General features: G+C 55.3%; 1 protein-coding gene across 4 annotated transcripts; it reads left to right on the forward strand.

Annotated features, from left to right (window-relative positions):
- The first annotated feature begins 29 nt into the window (after positions 1–29).
- SHISA7 (shisa family member 7) lies at positions 30–18,481 on the forward strand. Of its 4 annotated transcripts, XM_049102695.1 has the most exons (7): positions 58–397; positions 7,082–7,131; positions 7,510–8,219; positions 9,370–9,524; positions 10,986–11,048; positions 11,530–11,679; positions 13,973–18,481. In XM_049102695.1, the coding sequence occupies exons 3-7, from the start codon at positions 7,540–7,542 to the stop codon at positions 14,614–14,616; spliced, it is 1,692 nt and encodes a 563-aa protein (XP_048958652.1). In that variant the 5' UTR covers positions 58–397; positions 7,082–7,131; positions 7,510–7,539; the 3' UTR covers positions 14,617–18,481. The 4 variants fall into 4 exon arrangements, with proteins under 4 accessions (XP_048958697.1, XP_048958652.1, XP_025279657.1 ...); XM_025423872.3 differs by lacking the exon at positions 7,082–7,131 and having other exon boundaries at positions 59–397; XM_049102714.1 differs by lacking the exons at positions 58–397; positions 7,082–7,131 and adding an exon at positions 474–1,651.
- Positions 18,482–19,594: the final 1,113 nt, after the last annotated feature.

Below are 19,594 nucleotides of genomic sequence, written 5' to 3' on the forward strand. Positions count from 1 at the left end.
GACCCGGACTCGCAGAATAAACATTGATGTGGCTGTGGACCGAACCATTCTTGGGTTTGGGGGGTGTCCCGGGGGCGGGTGAGGGCCGCGGGTCGGAGGAAGAGGGGTCCCCGAAGGTGGGGAGGGGGCGGTGCCTCTTCTCCGCTCCCCAGGGGCGCGAGGCACAGGTTGACTGGCGGGCCACATCTGCACCGAAGCCGGCGCGCATCTGCAGCTGCATGGACCGGAGCAGCCGCCGGGCCGCACGCCCAGCACGCCGCCGGCCGCCCCCCACCGGCGCGCACACGCCCAGCCGCTTGGCTCACAGACACACGCTTGCTCTGTCTCCCCGGCCGGGCCGGCCCCCCACGCCGCCGCCACCCCCGACTCCCCAAGGGTCCCGCATCCGGAAAGTGAGGTGAGCGCGACCGCACCCCGTTGCGGAGGGGGATACTGGGGGACTGGGGACCTGAGGATGGGAGAAAGGAAGAGACAGGCATGCGGATGAACGGACGAATGGTTGGGAAGGACAGCCGGCTTCATCTGAGTGGCTCTTGCCCCCCTAAGACGCAAGAGCCTGGGGACCCACACGGGGGCTCCCAGAATTCTGCAGCCCCTGTGAAGACCCGGGAGCCAGGACCCTGCGGAGCTCCCCGTCAAGGCCACTCAGCCTCTTAAGATTTGCGGTCCTTGCCCTCCCCCAACCTAGGGGACCTAAGAAGACCACCTCTGAATCCCCCAGAGACCCAGGCGTCAGAGCTCTCATGTAGTCCGCCCCCACTGGGGAATCTGCATCTCCCACCCCCACCCCCGCCAATCCTGGAATCCCAGACCCCTCCCAGAAGGCCCAGTCCCCGGAACCCGGCATCAGAGCGCTCAGCACCCCCTATCCCCAGGGACCTAGGAGTCCCATCCTCCCCCCTCCTGCAGGAGCCCGCGGGACCGGGCGTCAGCGCCCCCAGCCCCCGCCTTCCGGATCCAGGTGTCCCCCCTCCTCACCCCCCAGCCTGATGCTTCGCGTCTCGGAGGCCGCGCTCGCGTTGCCATGGCAACAGGAGTCTATTTTGTGCTGGGAACACACAGCTCCCACTGCAGCGCCCCCCCACCCCGCCCCTCCAACCAGGGCCTGAGAGTAGGGGGACTGGGGGGAGATACAGAGACACTCAGGCAGAGATCTGTAGATAGCAGACCTGGGAAATAGACATACAGACAAAGAGTCAGAGAGGTAGGAGAGATGGGGATTTGGGGAGTGGAGGGAACACAGGCAGGATGTAGAGACGGAGACATACGGGGCAAAGGGAAGAAGGGAAATGTTGGCACCCAGAAAACTGAGACTCAGAGAACGGGACAGCCCTGGGTGGGGAGGGGAGCAGAGACTGGGGGACGCAGAGAAGTGATGAGACATGGAGAGAGACACAGGCTAAGAGGACCGTGACCCAGAGCAGATCCCGTTAGAGATGAGAGGCCTCCTCCGGGAGGAGGAGTGGACCCGAAGATGCAGAGGACCCCCCCGCCCTTAGTCAGAGAGGCACGGGAGACCGTAAGACCTGGGGAGGGGGCGGGGCGCAGGGACCTAGTCCCTGGGCCGCCTGGGGGGGGAGGGTCCTTGTCCCTGTGTTCCCGCCCCCATCCGGACCCCTCCCCTTCTCCAAGAGCCTGCTCCACCAGCCAGGTAAACCTACATCCTCTCCTCCTCTTGCCTGCTTTCCACATCCCTACCTCAAACCAACCCCTCAACCCCAGATATTCCTAGGATCCACTCCCTTTGCATGCCACCTGGACCCCACCTGTTCCCAGCCTCTGTCTCTGTCTCTCTGTCTCTGTCTCTCTACCCACCATGCACTCTCAGCCCCCCTCTGCCACCACCTGCAAATACCCCTCCAAGCCCCAGTTCCGGAGGTCGATCTTCTGACTCTTTCTGGGTCTTAGCCCTCTGTGAGTTTCCATCTCCTCTCTCTCTCCCTCTCTCTCAGCTTCTTGATCTCAGCTCCAGCTCTCTGCCCCACTCTCTCTGTGTCACTCTTTCCCTCTCCTTGAGTCTCTCTCCTTGAGTCTCTCTCCTCTCTCTGGGCCTCCTCTCCCCTCCCCCCCCACCAGCCTCCCAAGACCCTCTCCCTGTCCCTCCTCCTCTGTCCTGCTCCATCTCTCATTCTCTTCTCCTTACATCTCAGGAGGCTGCTCACCTGGCCCCACCCAGCCAACCTCACCCTGGCCCCTGGCCCCCACCAGCAGGGTCTGGAGGGGACACTGGGGCAGGATGTGGAGTGCGGGGCACGGTGTTATGCAGGTGCTGTGAGGTCCCCAGGAACCCAGGGACCTGGCAGGCCTGCTCTGGAAACCCCTCTCACGTTGAATCCCCTGATCTCTGCCTGTGTGTCTCTCAGGTCCTAGGCAGGGCAGGGGCACAGCCAGACCTCCAGCCCTGAGCTGCTGAGCATGCCTGGTGCAGGAAGGGAGGAGACTGGGGTGAAGGGCCCCCTCTTCTCCAGCTGTGGGGGAGGAAAGTGCCTGTGTGTAAGGGGGTGCGGGAGGGCTGTGTCTGTGTGTGTGGGGTGTCACATGGATGCTTCCAGATTTCACCACTTGGTGAGGGTGTGTGTGCACATGTATGTGTGCACCCACGAGGTTGCATGACTGTGGGCTGTGATGTATATGATTGTGTGTCCGTGTAGAGCTGGCTTGGGCAGGTCTCTGGTTGTATACTGGAGCTATCTGTAGTCCCGGTGTGTCACAATGTCTGAGATTCTGTTTGGGTCTTGTGTACTGTATGTGGAAATGCCCAGAAACGCATAGCTGTGTGTCCACATGGAGGTGTGTGTGTCTGTGTGCTGTGAAGAGGCTACAGGTGTGCCACCAGGATGACATTGGGTGTCCTTGTGTCTGGCACACTGTGTGGGTGTCCTGTGTCCTCTGTCATTGTGTGTATATGTTGTGTGTCTATGTGCTGTTTTGTGTGAGGTAAGGGCAGAATCGGTCCCCCTGTATACTTGTGTCTGGACAGGCCACTGTGTCCCTCAGCGTGTGTCTACTTCCCTTCAGGAGGTGTAAGGCAGGGGCAGGAGGCTATGGGTCCCTCCACTGGTAGAGGTGCCGGGTGTGTGTGTGCATTGTGTCTGGGTGCGTTGCAGTTTTGAGCAGATGTATGCTACAGCCCCCCACCCCCACTCCCAGGGTTGTCAATGGCCTGGGGTTGTGTCTCCCTGGGCATGTATGTGCAGTTGGAGGGGACAATAAGACTCTGTTAGCAGAGGGAAGAATTGTGCCCATGAAGCTCAGCCGGAGGCTTGGCACAGAATAGGGACTGAGTGGGCAAACTGCTAGTCCATACAGCGCCTTTATGGCAATGAGACAAAGGTAACCCCCTGGCCCAACGTAGCTCCCCTGCATCTATGGTTTGGCAGGCAGATGGCAACCTTGTGTGAGTTCTAAAGGATGCCCCTTCCCCCAGATGGATGCAGTCCCACCAGTACGCCTTAAGGAGTGGAGCCTGGCTGGATTCCAGCCTCTCAACCAGATCTCCTTGTGCAGTGCACAACCTGCCCTACCATGTGTGGCAGCTCTCAATGAATGAAAAAATCCACATCACTGCATGCATGTGGATTCACTGATGAAAGGTGTGTGTCTGTGTGCATGTCAACCCACATTTCCCTGCATGGGATAGTTTCTACAGGTGACAGTGCCCTGAGACCTGAGTTCAGAGCCCAGCTCCAATGCTTGGGCACTGTAATGTTTAGGCAAACAATGGAACCACAGTGTTTTCATCTGAAGTGTGTGTATGTGTGTGAGAGAGACACAGAGAGAAGACCCACATCTCACACTTCCTTTCAACATTCATCCATGCAATAAATATTTATAGGACACCTCCTGTGGCAGGCACGGATGCCAGGTGCTGTGGACACCATGGGAAACAAGCTGGACAAAACTGTCTGTTTTTACAGAGTTTATAGTCTACTAGGGGAGCTAAGTAACCACACATACAATGTGGCAAAGTAGAGATGGGACCTAGGAAAAGACAAGGGTGAGGCCCAGGGCGGCCAGGGGTGCTGTTTTAGGACAGGACAGGGAAGGCTCAGTGAGATGACCTGTGAGGGTCACCTGAAGGAAGGAAGGGGGAACCAGACCATATTCACAACAAGGGGAGGTGCCAGGTAAAAGGAACAACAGAGGCAAAGGCAGGAAGAAGGGACCCTCTTGGCCATGGGACCTGGAAAGGCATGAAGGAACCGGGAAGGGAGAAGGCTTTCCGTGTCGTTCTAGGTGTGTCAGGCAGCCAGCAGGTGATTTCAACAGGGGATGGCTTGATGCCATCTGACCTATGGTTTGTTTCTTAAAATTGTGGCAAAATATGGGATGCCTGAGTGGCTCAGCAGTTGAGTGTCTGCCTTTGGCTCAGGGCATGATCCTGGAGTTCTGGGATCGAGTTCCACAACGGGCTCTCTGCCTGCTTCTTTCTCTGCCTATGTCTCTGCCTTCTCTGTGTCTCTCATGAATAAATAAATAAAATCTTTAAAAACATTGTGGCAAAATACACCTAACTTAAAATGTACTATTTTAGCTATTTTTAAACCTTTTTTAAGTGTACGGTTTGGTGATACTTAGGACATCTGTGGTGTTGTGCAACCATCACCGCTATTTTTTTTTAAAGATTTTATTTATTTATTCATGATAGACACACAGAGAGAGACAGAGACGCAGGCAGAGGGAGAAGCAGGCTCCATGCAGGGAGCCCGATGTGGGACTCGATCCCGGGTCTCCAGGATCACGCCCCGGGCGAAGACAGGCGCTTAAACCACTGAGCCACCCAGGCTGCCCCCATCACCGCTATCTAATGCAGGATACTTTCATCACCCCCAAAGCAGTCACCCCCCATTCTTCCCCTCCCCCAGCTCCAGGCAACCAGTGACAGTTGTCTGGCTTTATAGATCTGACCACTGTGGATACTTCATATAAATGGGATCATTCAGTAGATCACCTTCTGTGTCTGGCTTCCCTGACCTATCAGTTCTTCATTCCTCCTTAAAGCTGAATAAGATTTTGTCTGAATAGACCACGTTGTGTTTATCTGTTCCTCTGTTGGGGGGGATGGGGGGGCACTTTGGCGATGTTATGAATGCTTGTGTATAAGTTTTCATGTGAACATATGTTCCAGTTCTTTGGGGGGCAGACACCTAGGAGTGGAATTGCCAGCTCATGTGATAACTCTGTTTACCTTTTGAGGAACCACCAAACGACTGTCCACAGTATGGGCTAAACCGCTTCTTTTTTTTTTTTTTCTAAAGATTTTGTTTATTTATTTATTTTTAAAGATTTTATTTATTTATTCATGAGAGACACAGAGAGGCAGGCAGAGACATAGGCAGAGGAAGAAGCAGGTTCCATGCAGGGAGCCCGACGTGGGACTCTATCCTGGGTCTCCAGGGTCATGCCCTGGGCCGAAGGCAGAGGCTTAATGGACCGAGCCACTCAGGTGCCCATGGGCTAAGCCGCTCATAAGATGCCTATTAAACACCAAGTCGGATGTTGTAGCCTGGAGTGCAGGGCTGCAGCTGGAGCTAAAAGGCAACTTGAGGGGCAGCCCAGGTGGCTCAGCAGTTTAGCGCCTGCCTTCGGCCCAGGGCTTGATCCTGGAGACCTGGGATCGAGTCCTGCATCGGGTTCCCTGCATGGAGCCTGCTTCTCCCTCTGCCCCTCTCTCTCTCACTCTGTGTCTCTCATGAATAAATAAAATCTTTAAAAAAATAAAAGGCAACTTGAGGTCGCAGGCCAGAGAGGGGCCAGCTGGCTGAGGAGCAGGGAGCCTGAGCTCTCCCCATCCCAGCCCCTACAACTTCTGGTGGTAACAGTGTGGTCTCCAGATACACACACCCTCCATGGAAAGGAGCAAATAAAAGTTATACCTCTTGATACTTGTTCCACCAGTTCTATCCTCCCTCCCATCCCCTCATGCTGCTTTCATATAGCCATGACTTCCTTCAAGATTTCTTAATATTTATTCACAACAGTGTTAAACATGCACCACCCTGGCTTGATCTGTGCACTTGCCCTCCCCGCTGCCAGGACGAAAGTCCCATAGAGGCAAAGACCCCAAACCCCAGGGCTCAGTCACCGACCGCTCCATCCTCATGGCTCAGTTCCTGCAGCCTTGGCATCTGCGCTGCTGCACCGCTTCTGGTAGACACCGCTGGACTGGCCGGCCCCTTCAGGTCCCCCCCTCTGCCACCTGCCCCAGGGTCCTGCTGGGGTCCCACGCTGCCCACCACCCTCCGCCCACCGCCAGCAGCGGCTGCAGCCAACACTTGCCCAGCACGTGTGCACAGTCTGCCGCTCAGCAACAGGCCAGGTTGCTCCAGGCTCCTGGAAGAGGCTAACCCCGCTCATCCTCATCGCCACCCCCTGATAACCATCCTTACCCCCACTTTACACATGGGGAAACTGAGGCATGAGAAACCTAGATGAGAGCCTATGCAGTCAGGCAGCTGGCACACGGTGGAGCTCTGTCACCCTGCCTGTCTTGCTGTGGGCTGAGACACTTCAGACCTGCCCCTGTGAGAATGTGTGTGTGTGTTCCTTATGTGTGCATCTGTGTGTCTATGTGTGTGAGAGAGAGACAGAGACAGAGAGGGCGGAGGGGACAGAAGGGGAGAGGGACAGAGGCAGAAGCTTGAGACCCATGGACTATCAGACCTAAATAAAAGAGAAATCAGTCTTTGGGACCACTGAGGACCTGGCAGGTCCCAGCCAGCAGTTCTCACCTGTGCCCCCAGGGGGACATCTGGCAATGCCTGGGGATATGTTACACTGTCACCATGTAAAGAATGGGAATTCTGGCACCGGGTGGCTGCACACAGGACCGGTGCAACCAGAGTAGTGCCCGGGAGAGAAGCCCTGCACTACCTAGTTCCACGGCCTGGGCTGTCAGCTTAAGTTCTCAACTCCCAATCTCTCTCTCCCACCCCACCGCCCACACCTCCCTCTCCCCTTCCCCATCTCCCTCGCTCCTCCCCTGTCGCCCACCCCACATCTGCCTCCATTCCTTCCCCCATCTCTCTGACCCACCACCCCTCCTCCCTGCCCCTCCACCCCTACGCTCCCACGTCCGCAGTTCTCACCGCCCTCCTTTACGCCGCCTCCTCACATCACATCTTGGCTCTGGTTTGTCCATCCTTTACTTGTGCTCACCCCTCTGATATCTCCGCCGACCTTCCCAACCTTTCCTGCCGCATTAATCGCACACCTTGATCGGTTCCGCGTCTGCCGTCATCATGTCCATCCTCCCCGGCGGCGTCCCGGCTCATTTCCGTCTCCCCCGCGCATCCCGTCCCCTGCCCTGTGGGACTGCTGACTTTGGGCCCGTGCCTCTCCCCCTCCATGCATCTCTTCGGGCTCCCGGTGCTCGTTTTTCCCCACCCTTCTATCTTCCCTCGGCTCGCCCTCCTCTTCCCGTCCGGCCACCCATGCCCACGTTTCTGCACCTCCAGCCATCTCTCTCTCACGCACCGCCCCCCGCCCCGGCCTTGCTTCTCCCCGCAGCCTGACGGCTCGGTCTGACCTGCGCGCCCCATGCCGTCCCTCCTGCTCCTCGGGACACTCCTGCTCCTGGCCTCGACCGCCCGCCCGGCCGGGGCGCGCCCGTCCAACGCCACAAGCGCCGAGCCCCCGGGCCCGCTGCCCGCCCTGCTGGCGCACCTGCGGCGCCTGACCGGGGCGCTGACGGGTGGTGGGGGCGCGGCGGGCCCGGGCGCCAACGGCACCAGGACCAGCGCCCAGAGCGGGACAGGCGCGGCGGCCCGGGCGCCCCCTCCCGCCGAGCTCTGCCACGGCTACTACGATGTCATGGGCCAGTACGACGCCACCTTCAACTGCAGCACGGGCTCCTACCGCTTCTGCTGTGGGACCTGCCACTACCGCTTCTGCTGCGAGCACCGCCACATGCGCCTGGCGCAGGCCTCCTGCTCCAACTACGACACGCCGCGCTGGGCCACCACGCCACCGCCGCTGGCCGGGGGCGTCGGGGGTGCTGGGGGCGCGGGCGGGGGGCCCGGGCCCGGCCAGGCTGGGTGGCTAGAAGGGGGGCGGGCGGGGGGGGCGGGGGGGCGCGGGGGCGAGGGCCCCGGGGGCAGCACGGCCTACGTGGTGTGCGGGGTCATCAGCTTCGCCCTGGCGGTGGGCGTCGGCGCCAAAGTGGCCTTCAGCAAGGCGTCCCGAGCGCCCAGGGCGCATCGGGAGATCAACGTGCCCAGGTATGTGAGCGCCGGGGCCCTGGCGGGTGGGGCCTGGGGACCGGGCCTGGGCAGTGGGAGGTGGGGCCATCTGGTGAGGGCGTGGCTACGGGGTGCGGGCTTGTTCCCAGACGCAGCTGGCAGCCCAGTGAGCCTGGGAGCCAAAGCCTAGGGAGTCGGGCGGGCCCTAAGAATAGATGCGACAGCACGGGCCTGGCTGCTGAGTGACGGGTGAGGCGCAGGCCTTCATTCACCAAATTATTTCTTGAGCACTTTCTGTGGGTCAGGAGCTAGGGATACAGCAGTTATAAAACAAGGTCCCTTTAAAAAAAGGGGGGTGGGGATCCCTGGGTGGCTCAGCGGTTTAGCGCCAGCCTTTGGCCCAGGGAGCGATCCTGGAGTCCCCGGATCGAGTCCCCGGATCGAGTCCCCGGATCGAGTCCCCGGATCGAGTCCCCGGATTGAGTCCCGGGATCGAGTCCCATGTCGGGCTCCCAGCATGGAGCCTGTTTTTCCCTCTGCCTGTGTCTCTGCCTCTCTCTCTCTCTCTCTATGCCTATCATAAATAAATAAATAAATAAATAAATAAATAAATAAATAAATCTTAAAAAAAAAAACAGGGTCCCTGCTCTGCTGGGTAAATCCGACTTCCAACCCCCGGGCTGCTGCCTGCGGTCTGTGTGACCCAGGGCCTGTTCCTTGGTTTGCTTGCCTGTACGATGGAGCTAATAATTGTTCCCCATGCATTCAGACTGTAATGTCGAGTCTTGGCACACGGTAAACCCTCAATAAATGCTGGCTACCGTTATCTTTAAATGTTGGTGGTGGAGAGAGTAAGCAAGCAACCACATAGGCAATATAATGTTAGGTATTGATAACCACTGTGAAGAAAATAAAACAGCATAACAGGTAGAGAGTGGGGGCTGATGGTGTTTGATGTGAAGTGGTCAGGAAAGGCCCCTCGAGCAGAGACGGGAAGGGAAGGAGCAAGCCAGACAGGTATCTGTGTGAAAGGCATTCCAGGCAGAGGGAACAGCACGCAGAAGAACACCATGCGAGTACTTGCAGTACAATGAAGGGGGGAGCAAGGTGGGAAAAGAAGCCTGCGCTCTCCCTCTCCTTGCCCGCACCCCTGTCCCCAGGCCGCTGACCTTTGCTCTGCCACCCCTAGGGCTCTGGTGGACATTCTGAGGCATCAGGCGGGGCCTGGGACCCGCCCAGACCGGGCACGAAGCAGCTCCTTGACGCCGGGGGTCGGGGGCCCCGACAGCATACCCCCGAGAACGCCCAAGAACCTCTACAACACGGTGAAGCCCTCCAATCTCGGTGAGTGGGACCTGGGAGTCCGGGCTGCCCCTGCGGCCTCTGACCACGCCCACCAACCCTGCGGCTCCGCCCTCTCAGAATAGCCCCACCTCCTGCTGCCCAGGCCCCGCCCCCACCCCACCCTCCCGCCTCTGCCTGCTCTGAACCATTCCCGCCCAGACTCGTCACAGGGCCATGCTGAGGGGCACCACAGCGAGTCACGCCCCTCCCTGCCCTCCTGTGAACCCCCTGGCTGGGTGCTGTGGATGCCACGGTGATGTAAATTTAGGCATTCTCAGCTCCTGCACTTGAGAAAGTGTCAGAGCTCCCAACAGCCAAGCTCACAAGAAGTCCCTAAGAGTTGAATTAGAATGTGTCCAGACAGCCTGGATTTGAGTCCTAGTTCTGCCACTGCTGACCTGGGGCCTCAGGGTCCTCGCCCATAAAGCCAGAAGCAAAACAGCACTCACCTCACAGAGTTATTGTGAAGGTCAAATGCTGGAATGCTGAGAGCAATGACTCCCACAGACAAAGCACCATATAAATACTAGTGCCATATAAAACATAAATCTTATATTTTATGACGGGTTCATCAAGGCAGAAGTCCAGGGAGCTATAACAGGTTTGAGGAGGAGAAAGACTTCCCCCAGGAAATGCTGTTTGAGCAGTGGCCTGGAGGGTGAGGGGTTTCCTTGGGCCAACAGAGCTCTGGGCGGCTGAAGCAGTTTGTGAGGCCAGTGAGAGGGTGGGCAGATGCCTCAAGAAGGGCTTGAGTACAAGGCTGGGCTGAGGAGCTCTGCCTTTGTCCTGACAGCAATGGGGAGCCATGGAGGAATTTAGACCAAGGGAGCAACGACGTCAGGAGTGAGTGGAAGAGTGACTTTTCTGGAACCCATGTGAAGGGGGAGAGATGAGAGGAAGGCCAGATGGTAATCTTGGCTGTACAGGACAAGGCCTGAACTGGGGTCAGAAACGGAGGGGAAGAGATGGATCTGAATAGTAGTACTAAGGAAGAGACATTTGAGGTGGATCTTGAGGGATGAGTAGGAGTTCTTGAGGCAAAGGAGGGGAGGAAGGAATTCAAGGCTGAGAGAATAGCATAACAGCATATGCAATGTCCCTGTGGCAAGGCACCAGTGGGGGCCAAGTAAGCCTAAAACACCTATCCTGGCTTAGATTTTTGTCCTGTGGGTGATAGCCAGACATGAAAAGCATTTGCAGCAGCAGGGGAGCAGGGGCGGAGGCAAGTGTGGGTACCAGGAGAATTATCGTGGGGTGGGGGGGGGCTGATCTTTAAGATCTTGACTAAGGGGCTGGCCACATGGCCAGAAGGCTGAATGGTGCAAGAGGGGGAGACAGGCCAGAGCAGAGATTCAGGAGGTAGGAGGGATCAGAGTGGAAACCCTTCCACAAGAGCAGGACAGCAGCTCCAGCTGGGGGCGGGCAACAGCAGTGACACCATTCCCCTCTTGGTCTCCACAGATAGTATGCACAACTACCTACACCTCAACGTCAACAGCCCCAAGCACCATGCTGCCACGATGGGTATGGACCAGGGCTGGGTGGTGGGGAGGACAGGGCTTCTTTCCTTCCCTGCGTTGTATTGATCCTGAGCTGGGGGCCCAGGACAGAGCAGGCCTGAGGCCCTGTGAGCCCTGACCTCCCAGGTTGGCCAGGTAACCACAATAGCCTCAGTTTCCAGTTTGGACCCCAGAGGTGGTCATCTTTCTCCCATCTGGGTTGGTGGGAAGATGCATGGAATGGACTGCCCCTCCATTCTGGGTCCAGGCACCCGATGGGAGCTGAGCAAGGGGCAGTTGCCTCTCTTCCCATGACGTGACCCGCCTCCCCAGCAATGAGCCTGTCTCCTGAGGTGGGGAAATGAGTACAGACAGGTATCCTGGCCTGCTCGCGCTCTGAGGGGCCAGGACCCCGGGCTTCCACTCCCTGAGGGCTTGGGGCTGGAACTGCCAGGTCTGAGGGAGGAGGGGCTGGACTGACCCCTGCCCTGCCCCTCTTGCCCCAGACTGGCGTGCTGCTCCACCGCCCAGCCCCTCCTTGCACTACTCCACCCTCTCCTGCTCCCGGTCCTTCCACAATCTCTCACACCTGCCCCCATCCTATGAGGCCGCTGTGAAATCCGAGCTGAACCGCTACTCATCCCTCAAGAGACTGGGTGAGTCCCAGGAAGGGAAGGGGCACAGGTAATGGGGTGGGGTGGGGTATAGGGACAGGGTCTGAGTTCAGAACCATGGAGACTAGGGATCCCTGGGTGGCGCAGCGGTTTGGCGCCTGCCTTTGGCCCAGGGCGCGATCCTGGAGACCCAGGATCAAATCCCACGTCGGGCTTCCGGTGCATGGAGCCTGCTTCTCCCTCTGCCTGTGTCTCTGCCTCTCTCTCTCTCACTGTGTGCCTATCATAAATAAATAAAAATTAAAAAAAAATTTAAAAAAAAAAAAAAAAAAAAAAGAACCATGGAGACTGGCCCAACTGATTAAAAATGCAGATTCATGGCCTCCTAAGATCTGTTGTATTCATCAGGACCCGTATTTACAATGAACAGAAATACAACTTAAGGAAAAAAAAAAAAAAAAAGGACACCTGGGTGATTTAGTGGTTGAGCATCTATCTGCCTTCAGCTCAGGTCATGATCCTCAGGGAACTGGGATTGAGTCCCACATCAGGTTTCCCACAGGGAGCCTGCTTCTCCCTCTACCTATGTCTCTGCCTCTCTCTCTGTCTCTCATTAATAAATAAATAAAATCTTTTTAAAAAATGCTCTTTAGGGGCTCCTGGGTGGTTTAGTCAGTTAAGTGTCTGCCTTTGATTCAGGTCATAATCCCAAGGTCCTGGGATCCAGTCCCACATTGGGCTCCCTGTTCAGTGGGGAGTCTGCTTCTCCCTCTGCCTCTGCCACTCCCCCTGCTTGTGCTTGCTCTCTCTCTCTCTGTCAAATAAATCTTTTTGTTAAAAGATTTTATTTATTTATCCATGAGAGAGAGAGAGAGAGAGAGAGGCAGAGACACAGGCAGAGGGAGAAGCAGGCACAATGCAGGGAGCCCGATGTGGGACTCAATCCCGGATCTTGGGATCATGCCCTGAGCCAAAGGCAGATGCTCAACTGCTGAGCCACACAGCCGTCCCTCTGGCAAATAAATTTTTAAAATATTTTTTTAAATGCTTTTTATATTATGACCCATGAGACGCATGTGTGTATGTATCTTTTTTAATTAAAGGAAAACTTTAAAACTTATTATGAGCATTTTCAAACATACCCAACATTAGAGGAAATTGTAAAATGAATCCCCATGTTCCCATCACTCAGCCTCATTTTGTTAAATCTATACTCCCTTCACCCCAGTTTTTGGTGGATTCTTTCTTTCTTTTCTTTTTTTTTTTTTTTACTTTTTAAAAAAGATTTATTTATTTTTAGAGAGAGAGGGAGAGTGGGGAGGGGGAGAGGGAGGGAGGATAGAGAATCTCAAGCAGACTCTTGGCTCAGAGTGGAGCCAACGTGGTCCCATGACCCTCAGATCACGACCTGAGCAGAAGCCAAGATTTGGACATTCAGGCCACCCCTTTGATGGATTATTTTAAAACAAACCCTGGGTATTGTCACTGCATCCATTAATATTTCAATAACACAAACAAAACTGAAATAAAAAACTTTATGAACTAGTACTCACCCGTATTCCCCTATTATATGGATGCTTTCTTTTTTATATAACTTTTAAAAATCTTTTTCCCCACCACCATCTCCTTAATCTTTTTTATTTTTATTTTTATTTTTATTTTTTTTAATTTTTATTTTTTTAATATTTTATTTATTCACGAGAGACACAGAGAAAGAGAGAGAGGCAGAGACACAGGCAAAGGGAAAATCAGGCTCCATGCAGGGAGCCTGACCTGGGACTCGATCCGGGTCTCCAGGATCACACCCTGGGCTGTAGGTGGCGCTAAACCGCTGAGCCACCCAGGCTGCCTGCCTTAATCTTTTTTTTTTTTTTTTTTTTTAATTTAAGTAATCTCTGCACCTAATGTGGTGCTCAAACTAATGGCCTAGAGATGAAGACTCAGATGCTTAGCTAGCAAGGCGCTCCTATGTGGATGCTTTCTGATAATTTTTTATTCTATTGCATTTCAAAATGCCAGTCACCATCCACAACACTGACTCCATAATCCATGAGTAGGTCACCTCTCTAAATTGGAAAAAAAGGAAGTCCCCCTCATCTACCGGCCCACCATTGTGTGGGAGGCCTAGGAATCTGCATTTTGGTTACATAGCTAGCCTGATGGTTTTGACTGACCAAAGTTTGGGACGCAGTCACCCGTGCCTGGGCTACTGACCAGGACATTCCGGTGATGCCTGGGGTCGTCGTGCGCATGGGAGGTACGGAAGCCAGGGGATGGGAGAGGTTCTAGGCTGGCTGGGGACTTACCTCTATAGCTTTGTCCCCTCTTCCCCCAGCTGAGAAGGATCTGGATGAAGCCTACCTGAAGCGCCGGCACCTGGCGGAAATGCCCCGCGGGACACTGCCCCTGCATGCCCTTCGGCGACCCGGCACGGGGGGCGGCTACCGCATGGATGCCTGGGGCGGCCCAGAAGAGCTGGGCCTGGCGCCCGCGCCCAACCCGCGGCGAGTCATGTCCCAGGAGCACCTGCTGGGCGACGGAGGCCGGGCGCGCTACGAATTCACCCTGCCGCGCGCGCGCCTGGTGTCGCAGGAGCACCTGCTCCTGTCGTCGCCCGAGGCCCTGCGCCAGAGCCGGGAGCATCTGCTGTCCCCCCCTCGGAGCCCCGCGCTGCCCCCAGAGCCTGCCGCCCGCGCCAGCCTGGCCGCGTCCCACTCCAACTTGCTGCTAGGACCCGGGGGCCCCCCCACGCCGCTGCACGGGCTGCCCCCACCGCCCGGCCTGCACGCGCACCACCACCGAGGCCTGCACGGCTCCCCGCAGCCGGCCTGGATGTCGGACGCCGGTGGGGGAGGGGGCACGCTGGCGCGCAGGCCGCCCTTCCAGCGCCAGGGCACGCTGGAGCAACTGCAGTTCATCCCCGGCCACCACCTTCCGCAACACCTGCGCACCGCCAGCAAGAATGAGGTGACTGTCTGAAGCCAGGCCCAGGGAAGCTTGGGGGGCTGAGGCCTCGCCGGGCCCCCATCCCAGACTGAATCCCCCAACACACTCCAGGGGCCTAGGACCCAGGATCAGCCTGTGGGCAGGGGGCTGCCCCCAAGGACACTGCTGTGGATGAAATCATCACTGGAGACCAAATCTCCTTCTGGGATGTCATGGTAGATAAGATCCCTCCTCCTATGTCGCTGTTTGAGGCAAGGCCTCTTTCCCATGACGTTATCACAGAGGAAGAGCCCTGCCTGTGAGGTCATCACTAGTGAAAATGTCTGTGTTCTGTGATGTCATCACAGGGACAAAACCTTCCCATGAATCTATCAGAGAGGAATAGGCCTGCCCCTGAGGCCATCACTAGAGGCCATGTCTATGTTCCATGAAGTCATCACAGACTTTCTCCCTGTGATGTCACAGCAGAAGACAATGCCTTGTCCTGTGACATCATCCTGAGAGACAAAGATTCCTTCCTGTGAATGTCCTTGCAGAGACGAGTCTCACCCTTATGATGTCATCTCCGGCACCAAAGGCCTCTTTTGACATCATTATCAGGAAAATATTTTCTTCCAGAGAAGATGTCTTTGTCTATAGGGTTGTCACTACAGACAAAGCCATCTTCCTGGGATACATCGCAGGGGAAACGCCTTGCCAACTGTGTCCTCCCTATACATAAGACCTTTCCAGGACACTGTCACAGGGACTCTGCCTCCTTCCTGTGATGCCATCTCCAGAGAAGGTGCCTTGCCCTATGACATGATCAGAGGGACTGTGCCTCTTCCCATGATGTCATCACCAGGGATGACAGCCCACTTCTGGGACACCTCCAGGATGAGGCCCCTTCTGCAATATTGCCACTGGACTCTGCCTGCTCCGGGGTGATGCTGTAAGACTCCTCCACTGCTGCTGCCGTATCATGAGCAGGCAGGGTCTGCCCAGAATCCATGGCCACCCTGGAGTCACCAGAGAAAGTGCTCTGACCTGAGAAGTTGTCTGAGGGGTGTCATTACTGGGGACACAGCCCCATCTGGAGAGGTCTCCACCAGAGATGATGGTCTGACTGTAGGTTGTTGGCAGTGGGCCCCAACTGAGGTTCTGTCTCAATGCTGTGATGTTGTCACCATAGACACTGCCCAGAGTTTCTGCCTTGTCCTGCCGTGACTTAACTTGGTCACTCCTTTCCCTGACACCAGGGACATGCCCTGCAGGATCCCCACCAGATCCTTCCTCTAAAGAGTGGTTGGGCCTCAGATCCCATCCCTGTGCAGTGATGTCACCTCCTGTGTGTGACTCCTGGAGGACAGGACTCCCAGACTGCCTTCTGCTCCACTCTGGCCCACCAACCTCCCAGAGTCCTGGGACTTATAGTGGCCCAAAGGCTGGTGTCACTTCTTTCTGCCATAACTAGAGACATCATCACCTCTGTCAACAAGCTCCTAGCTTCCTGTTGGGGGTGAGGTGGGATGGGGCTGGATGGGGTGTGCCCACTATTGATTTTGCTGATGATATCATCAGTACCATAAGACTTTCACCACTCATGATGGCATTGTACCTGGGGTCAAATGCTAACCATGCCTGATGATGACATCATTTCCCAGGATTCCCTATGACCTATAGTGTCCTCATCTCCCAGGATCTACCACAACCATTGTATCATCATCCTCTAGGATCCACCATGACATATTATGTCATTACCTTCCAGAATCCTCTATGGCTGATGGTAACATCTTCTATCAGGATCCACTAATACTGATGATGCCACCATTTCCCATAGTCCCCAATAATTGTGGTGTCATCACCTCTTAGGATCCACTTCAATCATAACTTCATCACCTCCCAGGATCCACTTCAACCATGGTGTCATCACCTCCCAGGATCCACTTCAATAATGATGTCATCCCCTCCCAGGATCCACTTCAACCATGATAGCATCACTTCCCAGGATCCACTTTAACCATGATGTCATCACCTCCCAGGATCCTCTTCCACCATTATGTCATCACCTCCCAGGATCCACTTCAACCATGGTCTCATCACTTCCCAGGACCCACTTCAACCATGGTGTCATCATCTACCAGGATCCACCATAACCATAGCATCATCATTTCCTAGGACCCATGACATCAAAATATGTCATCATTTACTACTAGGATCCACTTCAACCTTGCATCATCATCTTGATGGCCAAGTACTACAATGACTGTATTTTGAATGTTTTCTGGGGTCCCACGGCACCTATAATTTCTCTTAAGGGGAACTAGCACAATACACACCATTTTCCCACTCCGTATAAATGGAATAGGGTGGGGACCCATCTGATGACATCATCTTTAGTTTGCCCCTTCTTAATGATGTCACTGCCTCCCTCCTGACTTGAGCTGATGCCTTCATCAACCCCACCACAGACCTGGTCTTGGCCAGACCCCATCATCCCTCTGGTGAGGGCACCCAGGCCTCTCCTGATAACGCACAGCCCTTCACCCAACCATCTGATCGGTGACAGGGTCAACACAGAAAACTTCTCATCGTGGGTGAGGAGGGCAGGGTCAGGGGGGAGCTTTACAGTCCTCTGGTGATATCACTGCCCCTATTACCTGGACCCCCACCCAAAACAGCACACCACTGGCTCGGGCCAAACTCTCCTCAGAGACCGCATGGGCTGGGTGGACAGCTGCTGACCTCCCTGGGGCCTTCAGTCACATCTTCCGCTGGCCTGGTCCTGGAGCAGACACATCTGGAGGACCATGGCCACTGCCAGCGCCACGGGGGGCGGTGCTCTGCATCATTTCAAGATGGTGGAGAACCGGGTTCTCTCCTTATCTCCCCCTCACACACCAGGGAGCCTCCAGGGGTTTTGGGGATTCCTCAACACCCAATGCACAATTTGCCCTAATTCTCTTTGTATATAGCCATGTTGCTGGGGGGCGGCCATTCCCCCACTCTTAAAGGGCTACACACCCCCTCCCCAGCCCCCAAGGCAAGGTGAGGGGGCCTCTTCTCCCTCCTCTGGGCCGTCCCCCTCCCTCCTCTGCCTTCCCCCACCCCAAATACCGGCACCTCAGCTCATCCTTACTCAACAGGAGCCTGGGGCAGATGACTAGCCCTCAGTTCTCACCACATGAAGAAAATGGGGAGCTAGCCCACCCTACCTGGGCCCCAGTGCCAATTTTTCCACTCCATGCTTTTAGCTGCTCCTGTGGGTTCGCCCTCGTCCCTCCCAGGGCTTCCCTGTGCCCTGTGCCCCTCAGCCGACTGTGACATCCCCAGAGAGGAGCCAGCTTGAGCGCCTGCCCTATTTCAGACCCCCTTCCCTCTGCTCTCCATCCCCATTGAGCACTCAGCTTTCTCCAGCCCCTGCAATATAGGAGTGTGGGGCCTTTCAGCTTTTGTATGCCCCCCTCGAAGCACTGTCTCCTGGCCTAGATTCCAGGTATCTTGTTCCCCTCACCCCACTCACTCTGCCACAGGCTGCCTGACATTGAGGCCTTGGCCTCTGATCTCAAATAAGCCATAGTGGGGAGAGGTCTCAAGGGGCTGAGGAAGCAGGCTCATCCTGCCTGATCCACCTCCATGCTTCCAGAGCTGGGACCTAGCCATCTGAGTCTTCCACCTCCTGAAAATGCACATGCGCACACTCACACACATTCTCCCCCACCCCAACTTGCAGGGGAGGAGTGGAGGAGGGGTGCAGAGAGGAGATAAACAGTTCTGGACCAGAAGACTCTCCACAGCTTCTTTATCCCTCCCCCTCATTGCTCAACACCAGACCCTGCCCCCAGTCCCTTGGTGAGGACAGTGGCCAAATGGCAACTTGTTTTTTTTTTTTTTTTTTGAATAAACAGATGTTTCCTGAGCCTGGGTCTCAAGGTTTACTATCGGGAAGAAATGGGTTTCCACCTCTGTGTTTATGTCACCGGGGAGTCCCCTGCGTGGATGAGGTGGGGAGAGGCATCTAGGAATGAGTCTGTCACCACACTAGGGGGCAGGGACAGAGGGTGGCTGCATGGTGCCTTTATGTCCCTGGCATCTTCCTAAGAAAGCCTCTTCCCTCCATGCATTTAAGCATTTGTTTGCACTTACTTCTATTTGAGTCCTTTGGTGGAGTATCATTGAGGTGCTGTGCCGTGTTTGCTGGAGCTGCTGTGACAAGCAGCTAAAGCAACAGAAATGTGCCACCTGCTAGTTCTGGAGGGTTGGCTCCTTCTGAGGCCAGGCAGAACTGGTGCTGTGCCTCTCTCCTGGCATGAGTGGTCTGCTGGCAGTGCCTGGCATTCCTCGACACACATCACCTTCCCTCTCTACCTGTCTGTCTACAAAGCTCCCTATTTTGTAAGGACACCAGTTGTCAGTGACTTCTTCTAAACTCAGTCATCTGAACAGACCCTATTCCCAAGTAAGATCACGTTCACAGATCCTGGAGGTTAGGACTTCAATAGTTCTTTGAGGGGACACAATTCCAGCCATTGGGGTGGGGTGATGCCATGACACCGTCCATTCAAACACCAGTTTTTAGGAGAAACAGGAAGCATTTTCCCCAGTACATTAAGATATTTGCGTAATGATGATAAGAGCTGCCCCATCCCCATATTCATGTTTGACTATAAGCCACAGTGGGGAGAGGAGGTGCCTCCAAAGCTTGGCTTTATGAACTTTAGGACACATCTCCCCTAGGGGCACCTGAGTGTTTGTTGAGAATTGTTGATTTGCATCTTGCATTGAAAAGCTCATTTACACAATCTTCTGGCTGTGGGTTGTGTGTACACCGCACTTCAGAATTGATTTTATCATTAAGAAAATCCCTTCCTGGGGTGCTTGGCTGGCTCAGTTGGTGGAGCATGAGATTCCTGATCTCAGGGTTGTGAGTTTGAGCCCCACATTGGGTGTAAAGAATAATATCTTTAAAAAAAAGAGAAACGCCTTCCTCTATGATGCATTTAAGTGTTTCCCAAATTTTAAATTTTACTCT

The sequence above is a fragment of the Canis lupus genome, chromosome 1 (assembly GCF_003254725.2).
Source record: "Canis lupus dingo isolate Sandy chromosome 1, ASM325472v2, whole genome shotgun sequence".
NCBI lineage: Eukaryota > Metazoa > Chordata > Mammalia > Carnivora > Canidae > Canis > Canis lupus.

Bases quoted from the DNA above. Each gene is read 5' to 3' on its own strand.
- SHISA7 (XM_049102695.1), top strand. From the start codon at position 7,540: ATGCCGTCCCTCCTGCTCCTCGGGACACTCCTGCTCCTGGCCTCGACC. The intron at 8,220-9,369 runs GTATGTGAGCGC...TGCCACCCCTAG, and splicing joins CGGGAGATCAACGTGCCCAG to GGCTCTGGTGGACATTCTGA. The intron at 11,680-13,972 runs GTGAGTCCCAGG...CTCTTCCCCCAG, and splicing joins CTCATCCCTCAAGAGACTGG to CTGAGAAGGATCTGGATGAA.